The following is a 22,827-nucleotide window of genomic DNA, read 5'->3' on the forward strand; positions in this document are numbered from 1 at the left end:
TATTCGCTTAATCTTTGCCCTATTGCACCAACGACTTATCACTTATCACTTTACAACTTTTGGATAAGCCCTCTTTTAAAGTAAAGTTGATAAGTGTTGCACTTTTTACTTATCAAAAAAAACTTATCAACTTATAAAAAATTGAGTAACTGACAAGCATTTTGGATAAGTCGATTTGATAACCATTGCACAGCCAATTTCTTTTGCTTTTCAAATAGAGAACTTTTCCAATAATGGGCTTAGCTAAAATGATTACCGTTTCTCAGTGGAAAACGAAGGCTTAGAATACCCATGTGCGATTTGAGAAACATTTTCAATTTCTCTTTTTTTCTTACCATGTCGCGCGCACAAAGCAAAGCCAATAAATTGGCTGTGTTAAAAATTATTAAGGAAAAAAAGTAAGTAATTCTTGTCTATCATATGTATGTTTATTTGAATAACGATATTTTTCAACATTTTAGGATTATTTATTTGGATCTTTCCAAAATAATGCAGTAACAAAAACACAAAAACAGGATGATTGGACTGAAGTTCTGAAGAGGGCTCAATCCCTAGGGTTAGCTACTGCTAACCGCGAGTGGACTTATGCCAGGGACCACTTATTTGGTCTTTGGAATAGTCGAACCTTGGTAATTTTGTTAAATAAATTAAATACTTTACATTCAAAGATAGACACTACCACAAACAAACATGAGCTAAATGTTTTTTTATGCGCTCTATTAAAAAGTCGTTCTTGTGGAGACGTAGGATTGCTGCGCAATGGAGGAATTAGCCAATCGAATAAAGGATAGGCACTGTCTCCTAAACCCACGACATCAGGGAATGGACGGAATCCATTTTCAAATCTGTGGAATAAGCCAGAATTTCGCAAAACCCTGGCATCGTGCACACTCCTTGGCCAATTACAGTTTACGGCATAAATTTCAAAATTAGGTCCACAAACCATCATTGCATTAATTGAATGGTTTCCGTACTGGTTAACAAATTGGTACTCATTAACCTTAGGGGCGTCTATGTTTATCATTGTTCCATCAATGCACCCTGCGACTTGTGGAGATCCACCAATGTTGAAAAAATGTGGCAATATTTTGCGTAAATTCCGGCCAACAAATAGTTTCATCCATCATTTTGTTTATCACGGCATTTGCTACTCGATGGGTTACCATACATACCGTTGATTTGTGGACCCCATGCATTTGACCAATTCCATGATATTGGCTACCATTACCTAACCAGTGCAGAGTCGTTAATAATTGCTGTAGCGGACTTAAGCAATTATTACGCTCACTGTTATATTGTAGGTCAGCTCCAAATTTTAATAAAATTTTTTCAATTTGGCTACGAGATAGCCGACAATTTTCTCCCACACCAATATCTAAACCGTAGTTGATTCGTTCTTTTATGNATTTTAATAAAATTTTTTCAATTTGGCTACGAGATAGCCGACAATTTTCTCCCACACCAATATCTAAACCGTACGCCTTATTTGCGTATTTTAGTCCTCTAATAAATTTAATAGTTCGAATGTAAGCATTTTTTGTGTAAATATTTTATCGAAGCACGTGTTAAAGCACTGATTAATTCATTCAGACTGAATAAATGTAACTTATCACTGGTATGATAGGTAAAATTATTTTTAGCAAAATAATGCTAAAGTTAGCAAAATTAAAGATGATAACTGATAAAAAAAATATTTTGGTGCAACGAAATGCTAATATATTTTGATAATTTGCATAACTTGTAACTTATCCGCTAAGATCTTGTCGCTAGGCATTTAAAATTTTGGTGCAACTCTTATCTATGATTNAAAAGATGATAAGTGATAAAAAAAATATTTTGGTGCAACGAAATGCTAATATATTTTGATAATTTGCATAACTTGTAACTTATCCGCTAAGATCTTGTCGCTAGGCATTTAAAATTTTGGTGCAACTCTTATCTATGATTTTGAGTGATATTTTACTTATCAATACTCATTTGAGTGACTTTTCCTTATCATGTTGGTGAAACACAAAACTTTGCGCAAGTTCGACAATTTGCTAAAATGCTAATGATAATTCGTTGGTGCAATAGGGCCCTGTTTCGTCTTTTCGTTTTGATGTCTGTAACTATTGAACGACTACGTCCCAAACGTTTGCACTTCGCTAATTTTACTTTCTTTGATAATAGAATCACTCAAAATACTTTTCAGAATCTAGAAACTCAAGACATTTGCAAAAATAATTATTGATTGGGAATGTTTCTAATACTTTCAAAATATACACAACTTAGCGAATTCCCACTCGTTGTTCTAACTTCTAGAACTTTATTTTTTTCCAAATTACTTTCTATATACTTTACTCATAAACTTGCTATTAAAATTCATTTAAAGTAAATGAAGTTCCGCTGATAGGATTCATATGAACGGCGTTAATTTACTACAGAGAGCAGCTTTTTCTTACTTATCAATTAATAAATTTTCTTGCTTGGTACGGTATGCGAAAAACTCCGTTTTTCGACAGAAAATCCCATTCGCTCTTTTTAGTCATAAAATCCCGAAAAAAGGGCGAATTCACGCAAACTAGCAACACTGACTCCAGTTCAAATTCTCTGCGCGATCTTCTTCTGAGAAGTCGATATGGTTTTCTAATTGAGATGAAGAGATTTATCCTTAAGCTTGTGCGGCATGCTATTTTTTACCAATTAGCTTACCCTTTTAATTACGCACAATAGACCACCTTAGAGGTCGCAGTGCTCAAGGCTCATAATAATAATAATACCCTTTTAATTTAAGCAGAAGTCCATACAGTGGTTTAGGGGACAAAAATAAGCTTTTGGTAACTTTAATTTTAATTTGATTTTTGATCTCAAAAGTCGGGTTTTCAATGAATTTGTTCCAAATAGTTTTTTAGAGCAGCTCCTTCCAACGCCAGTAAAATCGACAATTAAAAGCAAATGTTATGAAATATAAATCTCATAATGGTAAATCTTATGTCTAACCATGTGTACTGAAACTTTTTACATTCTAACATTTGCTGTACAAGAATCGCTGGAACGCGTACCCATTTTGAGAGGAACCGAAAAGAATATACTGCCATTGAAAACATCGTCACGCTACCATTTTCAAACGTAATTTGACCAAATTGGTATATAAGTCTTTCATCAATTAGGCATCATGTCGAAACTTTTTCAGGTTTAAAACAATTAGTCTTTATTGACGTAATTCAAATTGTGTACAGTATTGTAAATTATACATTAATATCCATTAGATGTGCAAAATGCATTTGCATTACTTGTTATAATCAAATTCCAGTTCTATCCCTAGAAAATACGTGTTTGATTTCACAAATTGATGTTAGAAATGGGTTTAATCAGAAATCATGGGTTTTCCACTCTGTTTCTCTTTTTCCTTGTCCCGTTCGTTGCGTGACTCAGCTTGTCCGAGCAATATTGCTGGATTTGGTTGGCCTTGATGCGTTTTTTGTTTAAGCATGGTCCAATCGTAAACGTAATCATAATGATGGTTCAAGGTTCTAAAGAGAATTCTGCAATTACAAAAAAATATTTAAAAATTAAATTACGAATGAGCACAAAGTGTTAAAAAAGTTGTTTAACTTATATATAACTTAGGGCAGTTAACTTATCTATTTTAAAGTATAGTTAAATCACTAGAAAATTCCATAGAATTTTCTGTAGTCAAGTTTAAGTGATGATTTATTTTAAAATATAGTAAAATCGTTAGTTAAACTTAACCACAGAAAATTCTGTAGGATTTTCTATACTTTAAAGAAGATAAGTTGACGGCCCTTACGAATAGATTTTGTTTATACTTATATGTACATACATATGATGATAAACTAAATCTCAGTTAAATTACTAGTAGCTAATAAACTATTCGAGGTGGGCACCGCGGTCAACTGCAATTGATATATCCAATGTATTATGCGTAACCAAATTAGGCATGTATTATGTCAGATACTTGCATGCCTTTCTTCCTAAACATGAGATACGACCGCGCAGGCGGCTTTCCGACGATAGGACCATTCATGAACATAGGGAAAAGGAATAGCATTTGTTCAAAAACCTGAGTATTTTCTTTAAATTAATTCCATGCTTTCAGGAAGCTAAAAAGTTAACAATTTAACATTACCATTGCATGGGCTAAAGAATTAAACTCGTCTCGTTGAATAAGTCAGTGTGAATAAATTATAGGCGCTCATCCTTCTACAATAGGGCTGCCAAACGTCCTGGTTTTCCAGGATTTGTCCTGATTTAAACCAATTGTCCTGGTCCACACTAAAATTGTCCTGGTTTTTTAATGAAGGTCAATGAAGACACCCATCTAATTTTTAGCAGATTTTTGCTTTGAAAAAAAGAGGTTAAGCTTTCTGTCATTAGTAGTCGAAAATCGATATTGAAACATTTTTTCTAACATGTTGAACAATATCAGGTGAGTTTACCTTCTTTCTGTTTAGCTCATTTGGCTAATAACTAATTTTGTATTTTAAGGCAAATGCCAAAAAGTGCAAGTTCCTGAACAGGTACACGGGTGAGGGGTCCCACATACTACGCAGTAGATAATTTCAGGAGTTAAAAAAAATCTGCCAAAAGGCCTTTATGAAAGTCATTCCTTTCTCCTTCCTTTTTGGTATGGAGTGGCACAAATTGAAGGGCCTCTGCTTTCGCTACTCAAAGAAGAGCTACCCAGAAGGGCTTTTGTAGGACGTCCTTCTGAAGGCCTTTTGAAGAAGTTCTTTTAAAGCAGTTTTTAGTTCACAAAAATGATACTTCTATTTAAATATTTAAGGTTCAGATCAAATATGTTTTATTGAGACTTAAAATGCTTATTGAATCCTATTTGTAATGCTAAATAATATAAACATATACTTTTGTTCTTTTATGATTAAAAAAAATTCAGAAGTTGAGAGTTTCATCATCATCAGTCCTTCAGTTCTACGGATTTGCCACATAACTACATTGCTTATAATATCAGAAAATACTTCAAAATAATGCAACGCCAGAACCAAAGAAACTGTATTTGCAGAGAATAAGTGTCCTGATCGGTGGGTTCAGGATTATAGCAGCCCTATTCTACAAACAAACACTTGAAGAAGGATGATCGACTAAAAACTATTCCCACTAACACCACAGGGCAATAGCCTCAGCAGCAGCAAGCACAGTATGTGGCGGCACGGCAGCACACATCACTAACACCCCACATTCCAATAAGTCTCCATAGGCACACGAAGATTTTACAATTCAACTGTAACGGACTTCAGAGCAAGATCGAGGATATATGTAACAGTCTTCATGGGTCGACACGGAATATTAATAGCTGCAGTCCAAGAGACGAAACTGCACGGCAATTCAACACTGTTGAATTGCGCCGGATACAACGTGCACCGTCGAGATCGCGAGCGAGATAATGGTGGAGCCTAGCGTTTATCACGCACCACACCGTGCAGATCGTCTTATCGAAGCAGACATCGACCGCAGGGATACCATCCTAGAATGTCAGGGAATTGCTATCCGGTCAGGCGAAGTCGAGCTCGCAATATTCAACGTATATACACCCCCTGCCACCAGCTGCCCGGCAGGATATCACCCTGAAATAGGTGCGATCCTCAGAGGTGAAAACCGTATGGTAGTTGGTGACTTCAATGCGCACCACGATCTTTGACATTCAAGCCTGTCAAACGATCTGAGCTGAGCAGATAGACGATTCGACATTCTGCACAATGAACGACGACGCACCCACCAGGATTATGGGCAGCTGCTGCAGCTCGCCAGACCTAACAATAGTCAGCGCTGGTCTGATAAACAGCGTATACTGACTTTAGCATCGGACCATCTGCCCATAGTCATCTCGATTGATAAACCAGCCGACTTTGTTTCCGCGAGTCACCGGACCTATGTCAGCTTTTCTAAAGCTGATTGTAAAGGCTTCGCGGATGTTACTGAAAGCGACTTCGCTGCACTACCAATACTAACCGACGTTCACGTAGGTGAACGTAAATTCCGAAGGGTTGTCACTGATGCTGCAGCCCGCTTCATCCCAGCGGGAAGCGTCTCCGCCCATCGTCCGAACTTTCCAGCTGAAGAGGCTGTCCTAGCCGATGAGCGCGACAACCTTCGTCAGGCCGATCCCGGAGATCCCCGTATTAGGGATCTCAACTCGGAGATTCGGGAGCTTGTGAACGTTTATAAGCGGAAGAAATGGGAAGAGCACCTGCCACTTTGCTTCTGGTGTGAGTAAGCTTTGGTCAACCGTGAGGTCATTGTCCAACCCGACGAAGCGTGACGACAGAGTTGAAATAGACTTTGGTGAACACTCTTCGTCGGACCCGGAGCGATGCGCGAGCTATTTTAGCCGGCAGTTCATCTTGCATCCTCCGGTGGATAAAACCAAACGTCGAGTGGCCAGAAGGCTGCACAAGCTGCTAAAACCTAGTGCGCCACTTGTTTTCACCAGCGGTTAGGTAAGGGTTTCCATCGGGAAGGCGAAAGCCTCCAAAGCCATTGGACCCGACGGAATATGCATGCTGATGCTGAAAAATTTGGGCCCTACGGGAGTAGCGTACCTAACGGAGGTCCTCAATTTGTCAGCGGTCTCTCTCATTCCAGACATCTGGAAGATGGAGAGTGTGGTCCCACTGCTCAAACCGGGGAAGCCTGCCAACAAAGGAGAGTCTTATAGTCCGATAACCCTCATTTCCCAGGTTGCGAAGACACTAGAGGCCTTGCTACTCCCGTATTTTACAAACCACCTAACCCCAGCGAAGAATCAGCATGGATTCCGTAAAGTGCACAGCACAACAACAGCACTTAACGCCATAAATACCCAGATAACTCGTGGCCTAAACCGAAAGCGCCCCTGTGAGAGAACCATTCTAGTAGCGCTGGACCTGTCTAAGGTGTTCTACACTGTCAGCCATTCAACGCTACAAGAAAACGTATAGACCTCCTCTCTCCCACGTTATCTCGACGATTTTTCTCGCTTCTTCACTGCACGGAGCCTAAACCTCTCCCCTACAAAATCCTCGGCCTCACTATTTACCACCTGGACGAAGGAGGTCAGACTCCAACTGGGAATTCACGTCGATGACACACCAATTCCGACGGTAAACAACCCGAAGATACTCGGAGGAACATTCGATAGTCTGCTCTCCTTCTCGGCGCATACAACCGCAATTGTCAACAAAGTACAAAACCGAAACAAGGTCCTCAAGTCGCTAGCCGGCAACACCTGGTGCAAAGACAAAGAAACGTTGCTGGCGACGTACAAGGCAATTGGCTGGTCGGTTCTGAACTACGCTGCGCCCGTGTGGTCACCGGGGACTAGTAGGACGCAGTGGATGAAGCTGCAGACTAGCCAGAACACGGCACTTAGGACAGCGACAGGATCTCTCTTGATTTCGGGATTTGAACCCTGACGCTCTGGAAATTAGCAAATTGTGGCAAGCATCTTCGTGCACTCAGCTACAGCCAGACATGTAANTCATCTTCCTCTTGACAGCTGATACAAAAGGATCAGTCGAAATTCCTAGTTTCACCGCATGAATACCAATCGCACAATGGCCTGTCAGAACCCCCATCACTAGACATTGAGAGGCAGCGTGTTTTAAAGTGCCTTTAAAAACATTTTCCTTTATGTCACAACAGTACCCGGTCTCCTTTAGCCTAATAGCAGTTCGTGCTGCGACAATTCTGTCTGCAATGTCCGCAGGCGCTGTGTTCAACAGTCAGTCAATAAAGTTTAGGTACAGCGAATTTTTTACAATACGGGCAACTTTTTTTAAATATTTTATTTTTCGCTAATTTTTTATAAAAATATGTTAATTCTACAACAAAAACCAGAAAAATCTGAGCTCCAAACCTTGTGCCAAATTTAAGAAAATTCTGCAAAATTTCATTTAAATATTGCACTTTTTATTTACGCTCTCTAGAAAAAAGTTGAGTATGCAGTTTTTAGTCCATTCAATTTTAGTATAATAAAGTGCAAGTATGAGGAAGCTAGGACTTATCATTGATTTATGGGAATTTTTTTTTTAATATGTCGCACATTTTTTCCATATAAAAAAATTATCAAACATTATTTTATATGGAGAAAATAAACGCCACTTTCAACAAAAAAATTGCTAAAAATCAATGGTAAGTTCTAGCTACCTCAAACTTGCACTTTTTTTATACTAAACATAAGTAAATGACATAAATGTTTTTGCATCAAAAAGTGCGATAGCAATCCGAAAATTGTCACTAACTAGTTACAGAATTTCCCTCCTGAAGTACAAAATATCGCAAAGAAGTACATTTGACTGTACTTCGAAGTACGAAGTACAAGAGCGAAAAAAGAAGTACTGTACTTCCGAAAGAAGTACGGTTGGTCACATTATTTATACATGAAATAAGTCAGGCTATAAACCTTAAAAAACCGCATTGCCCAGAAAACAGGGAGAGTTTCCGGCACTGCAATAAAATGTATATACTTATACGCTTAGAAAACCTGAAAACCCCGGTTGGAATCGCAGCTGGCGCAAGTTTTATTTTAATTCTTTTGTATCTAAAATGTCATTTGACTTATGACATTTAAATTTTGTGGTTGACACGCCCAACAAATTGTATTTATTGAGCAATATTATTGAATATATGGCAAATCTCGAAAGATTTAGCGTTAAATCTCATCAGAGGGCTAAATCTTCATTAAATCTCTGAATGGAGACAAAGTATAACCTAACTTTCAATTGAAACTATTCATAAATAGAAAACGTAATTGTTGAAAGCAATGTTGTTTAATGGCAACACTACCTTGCAAAAGCAACTTTCATTAAGTCCATTAATACGTGGCATATTCTAATTGGCTACTGTATTCAGCTATTTAATTTTGTTGTTTGACATTCCTAACTGTTATTTTTTCCATATATAAAAACCAGTACATAGAATATTTTTTCACTACTTCGTTCGCTTAATATTGCAAATAAAACATTTACATATACTTGCTTAATTGAACTCGCCCGTGTATTCATTTAACAGGTTATGGGCACAGCGTGGTTCAATTAAATAAAAGTTAAATTAAATACAAAGTTGCAATTAGTAAACTTAATCGTAATTAATTAAATAAAATGACTGACGAATCTATCCATATTTCCCACCGACTAAACAGCAACTACAGATTGTGGAAGTTCAATATCGATGCGGTGTTAAAAGACCATGGACTACTAGGAATAGTACAAGGGGCATCGAAATTCAATGATTCGGTCTCCCAAGATCAAAAGGAGTTAAGGACGAAGGCGTAAGGTAAGGCCATGGCAATCCTTATTACTGCTATCGAAAAAGATCAGGCAAACCATGTGCTGTACATGTAGTTCGAACGAAATCTACGATAAGATGAGAAATATCTACGGCAAAAAAAAGCAAGTCGAGGTTATGTACTTTTATGAAGAATATTTCTCGCTCCGAATGCAGGAAGATGAGCCAGTTGCAGCATATGTGTCGAAGGTATCATCCTTGGTGGCAGAAATAGAGGCACAAGGAGAAAAGCTATCCGACAATATTTAGATGGTACGAATCAAAAGCAGTTTTCCATCAAGGTGCAAAAACTTCAAAACCGTGTGGTACACCATAAAGGAAGGCAGAACTATAGAAAATTTGATGGCAGAGCTACAATTAGAAGATCAATTCAAGACGAACAGTAATGCAGAGGTAACAGAAGCTGCGTTTAATGCAAAGTCGGGAAAATTCTAGAAGTCATTCGCCGAAAGAAAGCGCACCTCAAAATGTAATTTTTGTAATAAAATTGGACACTGGGAGAAAGAATGCCGTACAAAGAAAAGACAAATCAAACAAAAAGACGAAGGCAACAAGCAGAAAGTCTTTGCCATCAACAGCATGTATTTGTGAGAATCATTTTAAACCAGCCGACCTTTCTAGTACGAGCCTAAAGCGTAAGCGATTGCATCCGGAATCAGTTCCGTCAAAGCAAATACCAGTGCCCAATCTATCCAATATGAAAATAGAAATAATGTACGGAATTAAATTTTATTTAATTAAGTAATAAGAATTTCTCTTTGCGATTAAAATCATTTTTGATTACAGAACAAAAATTTGTGTTTTTAAACATGTGTTATCTGAGGGTTAATTGAAATAAACAACTAACACAAACACATCAGTTCACGTATGAATTGTCAAATATGGATAAAAACAAAAAATATGTTGGCATCGGGCACTCGTGACTCTTAAAATCAATTTAGAATGATGTTTATACAGCGAAATTATTATGCAGCAAAGTCAGCAAAACTTAATACACTGCAATAATGGCATCGCAAACTTGGGCACATAAATACAGCAACAATAAAAAACATGTGTGAAAACAAATAGCTGATGGTATTAATGTGACGGACAAAAGCGATTTATTTTGTGAAGATTGCAAGCGAGGAAAAACGCAAATGTCATCACATGGAGCTGCAGAAAAGCGCGAAGCAAACAAATGCGAGTACTTTCACATGGACTTATGCGGCTCTATGCCTAAACCTGGTATTGGTGGAGTTCGCTATTTCCTTTCGCTTAACGCTTTGACGACCAAAGCGACATCAGTGTCCATTTAACATATACATTTTTCCTGGAAAAACTGTTGAACCGATTTTGTTCAAAAAGGTCTCGTTTAGTAGACAACACAGGGCAACACTGATTTTGTTTCCGAAAATGTTAAAGCTGTTTTTGATAGACTTTTTTGTCCTGATTACGAATCTGTAAGTATAAAGTTTCCACCAGCATAAGATTTTGAGAAAAACGTGGTCAAAGTATCAAAAAATCGCGTTAGTTGCAATATTTGAGAAGCTTTAGCAAAAAAACCAAAGGCATCACGTTCCACTTGGGCTTAAATTAAAGCTAGAACTCTCGACTACTATCCCTGAAAATACCATTCGTGCACCTTGACTTGATGGTCGTTTATAGACATTTATTGAAAAATAACAAAAACCTGGAGGATTGTGCTATTGATAGAAAGAACATTGTGCCATTGTGATTTGGGTGCGCTAAAACCTTCGATACATATTTCGTCTTCCGTTGTTCTATTTCGGTTCGTACTTCTGGTATTCTCAAGTCGCGGTGAATGTTCTCATTTCGGATAAACCAAGATGCTCCGGTGATTGTTCGAAGGATTTTAGATTGCGCACGACGAACGATTTCGATGTTGCTGCTGCTCGAGTTTCCCCATAACTCACATAAACACTTTATACTCCAGACTCATTACTATATAGACTATATTGATAATTTATCAAGATTTTTATCAAGCAAGAAGTTTTTTGTTATTCTGTGGCAATCTTGATAAAAATGAAAGCTTCAGAGTGCAGCGCGTGAACAGTTTAATGAAGCAGAAACAGCTAGTTTCTGTTTACTTTTTGTTATTCACGAAATGGATTCTTCTACAACGTAAGTATTTCACATATTATTCATTATTTGTTGTAAAATAATATTTGACTTAATATTAAAATTAATTTACAGGAAATCAAAACACGGCCGTGCTACCCACGAGCAACTTGAGCTCTACGTTGCATTTTGCCAGGCACACCCAATTGACACTAGAAAAAATTCGCCAAAATCGCCTCAGCAAATGCAAGACTTGTGGAAGCATCTGGCAGAGGAGTTGAATTCTTGCAGAGGACCAACACGTACTGCAGCTAAATGGAAAGAGGTAACTTGCTTGATATTAAAGGGTGAACACACCAAAACTGCGACACTTAGAAATTACTACCAGAAACAAACTAGCAGGCTTTGAAATTATTTTTTTTTGTATTATATAACTTGGAAGTTTAGATGTTATTAAAATGTTAAAATATTAGTTATTATTTGCTCCATATGCAAGTGATCGGTATTTTCATCGCACACGCGCCATCATGTTCTGCACGACTGCATCATCGACTTTACGCGATGCACACAACTACTTTGTTTTGCACTCTTCAATATTTTTCACTGTTTCTCCTGTTTTCTTCACGATTCCTTTGACAATTGACCAATATTCCCCAATAGGACGTAGCTCTGGGCTATAGGGTGGATTACAGTCGTGAGGTACAAAATTGATGTTATTTGCGTTATACCACGGCAATGTGCTTGGCATAGTGGCAGCTTGCCATGTCCGCCTAGAACAGTGGCCTACTCCTTATCTGTTGATAAATGACAGAAGACGCCTTTTGAGGCACTCATCCCGATAAACTTGATCATTCATTGTCCCGGATGGGAAAAAAGGGCTGCTCTTACGGCCACAGGATCAAATAGCTTGCCAAACCATGTGGTTTTTTTTTTTAAATTTGGACTTCATTTTCAGCTTACAACTTTCAGGGGCATCTCAGTATAAAAATCTTGACCTGCAATATATTTTGAATTTTTATAGCAGTAGGTTTCGTAGTCCATAACAATGCAGTTGTATGTTTTAATTTAGAATTCATACAACTTCCGAATGCGGGATTTCGCTGTAACATTCTACTTTGCGCCTCGGTCTGGGGCTGTTCGAGCTGTAGAACATCTCAATGAAGCTTTCCGCTTTACCTTTTGTACGAAAAACTGCGATCTTCGTACAGATTTTGCAAGATAACGCGACAAAATCTTCGGATTTCGCGACCACATATGTGTATCTCGGTAACCGCTCTATCAATGTGTACCAAACTCGGTATGATTATTGTGGTTGCCACATAAAGGCAAAACGTTGAAAGTTTTGAAATCTGACTAAAATTACGCCCACTTTTTATAACGGTAAATTTTAGAAATGTTTGAAACTTTGATATTTCGAAATTTAAGGAAGCTAACTTTACCAAAAATTTATACTAACAACAATCTCTTGAAAAGAAGTAACATTATTATGGAATTTTGGAAATTGGGCGTGGTGCCGCCCACATATATCTATATAAGTTTATATCATTACATCTAACTGAACGTTCTACCGAAGATGTTTGAAATAGACGTAAAACCACCACTGCTTACCATGTAGCGGTAGTCTTTGGAAAGGTGAAAGAACTCTATTGAATACTTGCGCCGGGTATTTAATGTTCGGCTCCGCCCGAACTTTGACTTTTTTACTTGTTAAGAAATAATTTAGGTGAGTAAATTAGGTGATTTATTTAAATAAAAATGGAAAGGTTAGTAATTTTTAATAATGTTTTTTTTTAGTATTTGAATTTAAAAATTGGAACATTGTATTCAATAAAAAGTTTTTAAGGGTCGTAAATCAAACCTGCGCCACTAAATAACTACTCGCTCGAGGCGACTTACTTGAAAAACTTTAAACTTGACAAAATTGTAAATTCTTTTCGATTGACGCTGCACCAGTTGAGAGGTCTTTCAGTTATATATTTTTTTTTTTATTGCGGTGCAATAATTCTTTTTTGAGAATTGCATCGGGCTGCAAATGTCGGATGTATCCTCCTGACTTCCATCTTCACAATCTTGCATTATGGCAAGATCGTTGTTTAAACACCGTTGATTTCCAAGGAATTCTTCATTCTCATTCTTTTGGTTGTTTCTGAATTTGGAGAACCTGTAAAGTCAACAGCGTTTTTCGATTTTGTTTTTGTAATTCATTTTTAATCCTTTCTTCTGTGACTGAAATAGCTTTTAAGCAGAAATAACGAAAGAAGGTTACCACCTCTATTTGTATTTTTTATCATTTAATACTAAATAAATTCATATACCAGACCCAAGGTTTGATCTATTTTAATTAATTAACATTTTTTATTGAAATATTTTTCAATGGGTGGCTTTGTTCGTTTAGACATTTCCTTCATTTGGTACCAAACTTGTTTAATTTGGATAAGAGGTTTGTTTATTATCCGGAAAAGACTTTTAATTGGGAATAAAAAATATTTGGCCAAGTTAACTGTTAAAAAAAAACTGTTATTTTCGGTCCCTTCAATATTCGCATTCGCAAAAGATCCGCATTGATTATTGCGAATGCGAAAACGAATGCGAATATTAAAATTAATGCGGAAGCTCCGCGGTTGCGAATGCGAATGCGAATATTCGCAACAACCCTGATATGTACATATGTAGACGTTGGGTGTGTGGAAGAGTCAACTACGCACGCAGGCAAGGCGGTTGAAAATGAGCCAGAGGCTGACTGGAGGAGGACCAAGCTGCAAGCCGATGAGCGAATTTGAGGAAAAGGCTTTATCCACATTTGGGTCAGCAGCTGTTGATGGGGTCAAGACCATTCAGAGTTTTGGGTTGACGTACTCGCTTGAGCCTTTGTCATTTGAGGGCCCAATATCACCAACTGAAAGCACATCTTCTTTGAACAGTCCTCAGCCATCATGCTAAACCTAGTAGAACCGCCAACCCCAGGACAACCTCCAAGCCCAGTACAACCGCTTAGCCCAGAAATATCAGCAAATCCTGCATCATCTCCATGTTCATCACTAAGCTTGGAAAATCAGGTGCGTTTTCTATTGTATAACAACATTTGTATGTATGTACATACATATGTATAAATATTTTTGTGCATTTTTTAATTACTTTTTATTATTTTGAAGGATGCTTACACATCGCGGCTATCAGGGGGTGAGCGGTCTAAATTAATTAGCACTTTGATAGCTAACATTGCAAAGAGGAATTCTGCTGAGGAGGAAAGGCAACACATTGAAAATAATAGGCGTCAAGAGCAGATGAAGAGGGAGATGATGCAGACCATCCAAGGCCTATCCAATACTGTCGCCACTTGTGAATGTTCTTAATCAAAACAGGTCGCAATAAAAATATAAAAAAAAACTAATTTTTTGTTACTTTTTTATTTACATATTTCAATAAGTTCCATATACATTCAGATAAATACAGTGAATGAAATAAAAACTGGCACGCGACATTTGATCAAGTTTTGGCTATTTTGCTTCAGTTTATTTAATGTTTATTATTTTTTTATGAAAGTATAGCTGTTTACTTGACAAAGATTAAATAAATCCAAATTTCAGACTTTGTGCAAAAGATATGAAAATTCAGCAAAATTTCACCAAAATTTCTAACTTTTTAATCCGCATCTTTAGAAACTATTTGGGTATGCAGTTTTTAGCCTATTAAGTTATAGTAAAGTACAAATTTGAAGTAGCTATGACTTACTGTTGGTTTTTGGCAATTTTTTTTTTTTGTTGACGGGTATGTTCGACATTTTTTTTATATAGGAAAAAAATGCGGAACACCCTCCACAAAAAAAAAATCTAAAAAATCAACGGTAAATTTTAGCGACTTCAAACTTGGTCTTTACTAAAATTTAATGGGCTGCGAAACTGCATACCAAAATATTATTAATACGATTTTTTAGCATTTTTTTGAGTATCTGATCTGATCTGATTAAAAAGTTGAAAATTTTGATGAAAAATTTGCTGAATTTTCGCGAGTTTTGCACAAAATTTAGGAATCATATATTTATGTTTTTTGTTGTTGAATGAACCATATTTTTATACAAAATTGGAGGAAAAATATTAGAATAAAAATTGTTGCATATATTGTAAAAAATTTGCTGTGCCAATACTTTGTTCCGGCAGTGTAAATAAGGGTATTTGGAAAGTCAAATCTGAGAAAGTCTGCATTTCTGGCTTTACTTGTGGATAAATTCAATAACTAAAGAGTTTGAATATATCTCGATCTTGTTCTTTCACCTTCGCGTATATACTGTGAAGAATCAACAGCATTATTTGGAGAATCAAAGTCTTCTGCAACCTCGTCATCTACCTGGTTCAGCATAATGCCCGCTTTCGTCATAATATTATGCAATATAATGCATGTGCTTACAAACAGAGCGGATATTTCATGGGAATAATGTAGAACTCGGTGCTTCAGCGAACATCTGAAGCGCGACTTTAAAACACCAAACGCTCTTTCAATGCAGTTTCTGGCAGAAGCATGTATTTTATTATACTTTTGCTCTTTAGAGGTATTTGGTGCTCCAACTGGTGTTAAAAGCCAGGGCTCTAGAGGATAACCTTGATCGCCAATAAGCCAAGATTCTTTCCGGTGTTGTACGGACATATCAGTGTGCTGACGAATGAGATGCACTCGAAGGTCAGAAGTTTCCCAAATCCCATAGTCATGTGTTGCACCCGGGAATTTTGCATTTACAAATGTGAAACATAAACGGTGATCACAGACCTGATAAACAGAACATATATGAATTACAATGGTCACATGCAAACAACAAAACTTACTGCTTCGGCATTAATACTGTAGAACCCTTTCCTATTTAAATATAAATTAAGAGGACGGTTATCTCTTTATGCCAAATTTTCTAAAAAATCTAGAATAAAATTCATATAATTTAACTTAAATGGTTTTTTTTTTCAATTTGCTTTAATAGGTACCCTGCTTTTATAATAGTTTTTTCCTCAGCCGAATTTTATTTCTCCTACCTTCACCTTTACAATAAGCTCTGCCACAGCCCGCAAACTTCTGGAAAGAGACGACTGACTTATGGGCAAGTTGAAGTTGTTGCCTACACATTTTTGGTATGAGCCGTGCCCAAAGAAGTTTAAAGCTGACAGAACTCTTATAGTTAAAGGAAGTGAGGTTTTTTGACCATCATGTGGGGCCAGTTCATCAATGAGACGACGGCAAATTTCACGTGTCAAACGAAAATTTTTCATAAATGTGTTATCACTCAACGAGAATGGATCACTATCATCTCGTAAACTTCTTAAGTAACGCGCGCGATCTTTATTTTCGCAATTTTCCTCTTCGTCAAACAACAACAATAAAAGTAAATTATCTTCTTCCATTCTAACAAATTATTTTTCACAACTATGCACAAAGAGTAAAACAGATGTTTTATTTGTCAATATCACTGTCAACAGCATTTAACATCTTGACGATTTATCAAGAAAAGAGCTTTTTATTTATGACATAGAATAGAAAAATCTTGATAAGTTGTCAATCTTGATAAATAAGCAAGATGTTGAATTTATTAAGTGCACAGAATTAGGGGGTTATTCAGTGTAAATGTAACTTGCTTACATTTTTGCTCGTTAACCTTTATTCGCCACTTTGCGAGCAATAACACAAATTTGTGTTATTTCCCAATTGAATGTGCAATAACACAAATTTGCTTTATTTCATTTCTCGTTGAGCAATAAGACCAACTTTTAAACTTAACAACTGAGTAATAAAGCAAAATAGTACACATAGGTAATCACCCAGTTACATTTGACCAAAAGTAGTACATGAATGAACAAGTTAAATGGACGGATTTGTAAGTCTACAATTTTCACGCGCAGCGCCGCGCCACCCCGGGTGGTGGAATTATACCAGGTGAAGTAATATTAGAGAGAGAAGAAAGATTTTGACACTGCCTTATTTGAAAATTTGCCTATATGTGACTATAAGGCAGCCGAATATCAGAAAGTAAAGCGAGAAAGCTGTTTTATTACTTCACCTGTTTAGTACACCATTCATTCCACCTGATTGTACCGAGTATACGTTAAAATTTAGAAGTCTGCTAGTAGGTAAAATTTTACATATTTTTACATCACTATTTCATACCACATGTTGGCTCCGTCTTCGAAATCCACAGTTCGGATATAACAAGTGATGATAATGCAGAAATCAGGGTACGAAAATAAACTGTACAAAACAATTATCATCTCAACAATGCTCATCGATCATCATATAATTTGTGGTTTTGTACATAGTCAGAAACAAATTGTAAGATTCACTGTCATTTTCCCCAACGAGAAACGTTTTCTTTTCGTTTGTGACAATTGTACCATAGGGTACGTTTCATATGTATGCAAACGTTTCAATTACGTGAAAAATATTTTTTTCTGTAAATTTTCATATCCAATTCAATTAAAAAACATTTTTATTTTTTTTTATTCATTGCAGCCATTCGTTTTGTATTTAGTTATCGCATATATGTACATACATACATATATTTTTCTCTGCACGATTCATTTCGTTTGTTGTTTCGTCTGTAACTACTAAACTACTGTAGTGTACTATCGCCAAAGTGAACTCAGCCGTTTTGTTTTCGTATTGTACCGAACTGTGGAAGTAATAAACGAAACGAAATAGTAACGTGCAATATTATTCGTACACTGGCAGAAAATTTAACTGAAGATAAAACTCAAAACAATATTCTCTGTGTTATACATATGCTGCGAACAGGAACGGCAATTTTGTTTGTTCCATGCCATGGCGGAATTACACTGCCTTATATAAAAAATTGCCTTTAAAATTAGACTATAAGGCAGCCGAATGTCAGAAAATAAAGCGAGAAAGCTGATTTATTGCTTCACCTGTTTATTTCGCCATGGTTCCATGGAAACATTTTAAGGTTTTCCAGCAATATTTTAAACATATTAAAAAGTATGCAGACATAATTGATACAAAAGCGATATGTCCAATTTGCCGAGCAGTTATTAAAGACGACGCTTTCCCTATATCTAGTTAAACTTTTCATAAGTAAAAATATTTGTTTAATTGTATTTTTGGAATAAACAAAGTTCTTTTTCCTTCCGTCAGTAAACTGTTTTGTTACAAATAGTGTACAAATAAGGCCAAATTGCTTTTATTTCCAACCTTTGTTGGAAATAAAGCAGAACTCAGATTTTGGTATTATTTCCCATTTAAAGGTGAAATAAAGCAAATTTTGCGGTATAGCCGTATGTGTTATTTCACCTAGTAAGCCCTAGTATGACCATACTTCTGGCAGTTGGTGCATTGGCCATTTCTCTTATGCGGTTTTTCCACGGTTATCCTAAGATGCAGCAGGTATTGTAATTTATAAATTGGATGCACATCGTTTTTGCCCAGAGGTTTGCTTTCAGGCTCGAGCTCAACTTTAAGTATAGGTTGAGGGATTTTGTTCCTATTAAAAATTTTCACAGGTGCTTTTGGATTGAAACCTTGTTCTTTAAGTGCTTCCAAAACTTCCACAGCTTCAACGCTTGGTTCGATACCTTTAATTACAATTTGTACACCTTTTGCACTTTTAAGTTGGTATGTATAAAATTTTGTGTTTGTGTCATTATGTATTTAGACACTGTTCGAAAATCCTGTTCGGAATAAATTTGCACTTTAGTTTCGCGAATATTTCCCTTAGATAGTGGGATAATATGAAACTTATTACTAGCGATTAGCTGAGTGAATTTTTTTAACAAGACCGCTTGAATTCTCTTCTCATATAAAAATCGGCACATCATCGGCATTGTCAATTAGCAGTGCAAATCTATTCGTACTGACTTGCTGGATGTAGTTTAGGTGGTTTATTTTTGTCTTACTGCCCGTTGAATTTTGCGGACTAAGTTTTCTTTTTATTGTAACATAGCGGTCCTTTCCAGTCCGTATGGCCGCATTTTTAGTTGTTTCGTTTTTCAGCCTTTCTTGCGCTATAAGCTCGGAACACTTTGACGACAGCAAGCGACAAGCAGCATCTGTCAAATTTTAAATACACACGTTCTGACGGACACAATTATTTTGACGACAGCACGACATCTTGGCTGCAGGACTGCAATTGTCGACGTCGCCAAATTAAATCTATTTCTAATTTTGCCGGCGACAATGAGTAGATGTAGTGCTGCAAAATTAAATTGTCGCAAAATTAATCACATATTCTTGATTGTTCATGTTTTTCTTATTTACTTAAATAAAAATACACAATTTGTGAAATAAATATACCAAAATGTCAAACTTTAAAATCAGCTGTTTGCTATGTCGCTGAGGTCTTCAANATTTGTTGCCAGTGTAAGTGCTTGCACTCAAGTCAATTTGTGCTGGTTCAGAAAGAATAGGCCGGGCTGTTGACATCGCAGTGCAGTCGGCAGGTACCGGTGTGTTTGTTGTTGGCGCGATTGAGGTAGTAAAAGATGTCCCTGTACTAGTTGTTGTTGCAGCTATGTGATACGGCACAGGTGGAGCGCACTCTTCACTCCAAGACATCGGAGTCGTCAATGGTAAGTTGGCACTCTTCGATGTTCACAAAAAAAGCTCTTATGCGAAGACTTTATTCATATGAGCGAATTTTATATGCTCGATCGCACGACGGATCATCTCAGGATGGCTGTGCAATACTAATAACAAAATGAAAGCGAATTGCTTCGAATTTCTTTCCACTAATTACATTCGATGGCCCCGAGAACACGGGAAATGTTGACCAATAAAGCCCACTTTCTAGCAGGCGGTGAACTGTCCCAAAATAATTTCCAAATACGCCTTTGAACCTAGAAGTACTTTCTTCATCGAATCGACGAGCTGACGATGTGACGATGTACAAAAATAAGAACGTACTTCCAAGGATAATTCAGCCAAAGTTAATTTCAGCACCTTATCCAATTGAAAACTGCGCGAATTCCTGGCACAGGGCAGACGGGCGATACAACTGGCAAAAAAACATTCCCGCATTTGTAATATGGATTTGTGAACGTCGGAAGCGTGTAATCGTCGTTTGGACTTACCACCTCAAAGTTACTGGCTCAGGTGGCTGTGACTACTCTCGTAAAACTTGCACGGTATTCGCAGCTCCGTGCGCGCAGCAGAGCATATACGTCCTCGATTTTAAGTTCTGCTCCAAGTTCTAGGTCGGCAGCCTTCTTTTAAAGAAAAGCAATGTCTTATCGTGCAATTCGAAAGCACGTTCATCATCTTTGCTATCATCGGCATTAACCAGTTGAGCTATTTCTGCCTTTGAGATGTAAAAGCGGCACGATCTCGACAGTTTACGAAAGTAAACTGTCACAATGCTGCGAAAGCACGAGCAAAAACAGCTGGAACTTCCCGAAAAATTAATTAAAATCGATAAATATATATAATATAAATCAATGTGCAATAATAATCGATTATTCTCCGATAAGCACTCGCGTAAACAATTATTTTCAATAGAAAGTCTGCTACGAATAGAAAAAAACGTTGTATAGATTTTTACCATTGACAACCATTGGGACATATAGGTCCCACATTTTTCCACAACTTAGCAGGTAAACNACGTTGTATAGATTTTTACCATTGGGACATATAGGTCCCACATTTTTCCACAACTTAGCAGGTAAACTATTTTTTTGGCGAAACTTTTGCTTACTAATATGGGGTCGCTGAACTCGAATCAGGTGTCATATCTTTGAATTTCCCAATGGATCAGTAACGGTCGCCAAAGGGTTAAGGACGAAAGCACATGTTTCAGGTGTGTTTATTTTTATAAACAAATCTGAAGTGCCCAAATACTGAAATGTTTGATTCCTATGGTATTCAACATGACTGGCGAACTGTGAAATATATTCGGTGCGACAACGTCACGGAGTTTATGAATAAAGACGTCGCCGAGCTGCTGGCGAACAATTGCATTGTTCTGGAGAAGATCTCACCGTACACCCCGGAGCTAAACGGTTTCATCGAAATGGGCCCGTTCAAGAATAAGCTCGTACCATGTTGTTGGCAAACGGTCTAAACAAAACTTTGTGCCCTGAAGGCGTAGGAACGGCAGTATATATTCTTTATCGACCAGCATTGGCAATCGGTCAAAAACTCCATTCGAAAGCTGGGTTGGTAGAACGCCAGTAATTTGAAGGTTTTTGGCACCGAATGCATGGTCTACCTTCCCAAACAGATCGGAAGGAAAAAGTGGGATGCCAAAGCAAAGAAGATGTTCCTAGTTGGTTATGAACCTTCGTCAAAAAATGTTCGTATGTACGATGAAGAGACAGCAAGAGACATGTCGACTACACCTACCAATTCTGCATCTACTGATTCAAGTATTTACGCAAGAGAGCATAAGCGGTATGGCCTACGGAAAGAAGTTGTACCCCTCAACATCTTGGTTACGATTACATGGGCTGTTTTGCAGCTATCCCAGAACCGGATTAATATGATGACGCGGTGAATTCGGAATATGCAGAAAACTAGAAATCGGCTATAAACGAGGAAATAAGTTCCCTTAAGCTTAAACATACTTGGGACTTGGTCTAAAACCCTGTGATAAAAATATTATAGGCTGCAAATGGGTGTTTAAAATTAAATCAAATCAAAAACCAGTATTTAAAGCAAGATTAGTGGCCAAAGGCTATTCACAAGAACCTGGTATAGACTTTAAGGAGACATATTCGCCAGTAGTGCGATATGATTCAGTGAGAGTTGCCATGGCGATGCTGCTTTTGAAGATATGGAAATGATGCAATTTAATATAAAAACTGCGTTTTTATATGGCTCTCATTGAGGAAATTTATCAATGTTACTTCCGGTAAAAATTTAGGTTTTCGTCTCAAAACGGGTCTTTAAGGCCTTAAGCAAGTTTCTCGTAACTTGAACTCAAAATTTACTGATTTTTTACAAACATATAAAATGAATGCCGCTAAAATGTCGGCCGCTGTGGTGTAGTGGTAAGCAGTGCGCGCCTCCATTTCGATGCGCTTGGGTTCAAGCCCTGGTCGAAGCAACATCGAAAAAATATAGAAAAAGGTTTTTTCTTAACAGCGGTCGTCCCTCGGCAGGCAATGGCAAACCTCTGAGTGTATTTCTGCCATGAAAAACATCTTCTCATAAAAATATAATCGCCGTTCGGAGTCGGCGTAAAACTGTAGGTCCTTCGCTTTGTGTGACAACATCAAGGCGCACGCCACACAGCGGAGAAGCTCGGCCAAACACTAACATATGGGCAGTGTTGGCAAAATGTTAATCTGATTAACGATTAAAAATTAATGATTAAAATGCGAAATAGACGAATTAATTGGTGTGTTCACCACCTCGTGTGAAAGGGCCATTGATATGTCTTGTCCCCTGAGTTACCACAAAGGTAAGAGCAAACCGCTCTGGTGGTCGGAGGAGCTCCAGCAGAGGCCTTTTCAATAGGGCCAGGAAGAGTAAATTAGCCTCCGACTGGGCACTGTATAAGAT

At 37.3% G+C, this 22,827-nt stretch overlaps 1 protein-coding gene across 1 annotated transcript in view; it reads right to left on the reverse strand.

Annotated features, from left to right (window-relative positions):
• Positions 1 to 3,164: 3,164 nt before the first annotated feature.
• CkIalpha (Casein kinase Ialpha) overlaps positions 3,165 to 22,827 on the reverse strand; it is a 143,955-nt gene continuing 124,292 nt past the window's right edge. The window contains exon 3 of the mRNA XM_017611705.1: positions 3,165 to 3,524. Within this exon, the coding sequence (XP_017467194.1) occupies positions 3,347 to 3,524 (178 nt within the window). The 3' untranslated portion in view covers positions 3,165 to 3,346. The remainder of the gene's footprint in view (positions 3,525 to 22,827) is intronic.

This window comes from Rhagoletis zephyria, unplaced genomic scaffold (assembly GCF_001687245.7).
Source record: "Rhagoletis zephyria isolate East Lansing unplaced genomic scaffold, Rhagoletis_zephyria_1.1 Rzeph_scaffold_00446, whole genome shotgun sequence".
NCBI classification, from domain to species: domain Eukaryota; kingdom Metazoa; phylum Arthropoda; class Insecta; order Diptera; family Tephritidae; genus Rhagoletis; species Rhagoletis zephyria.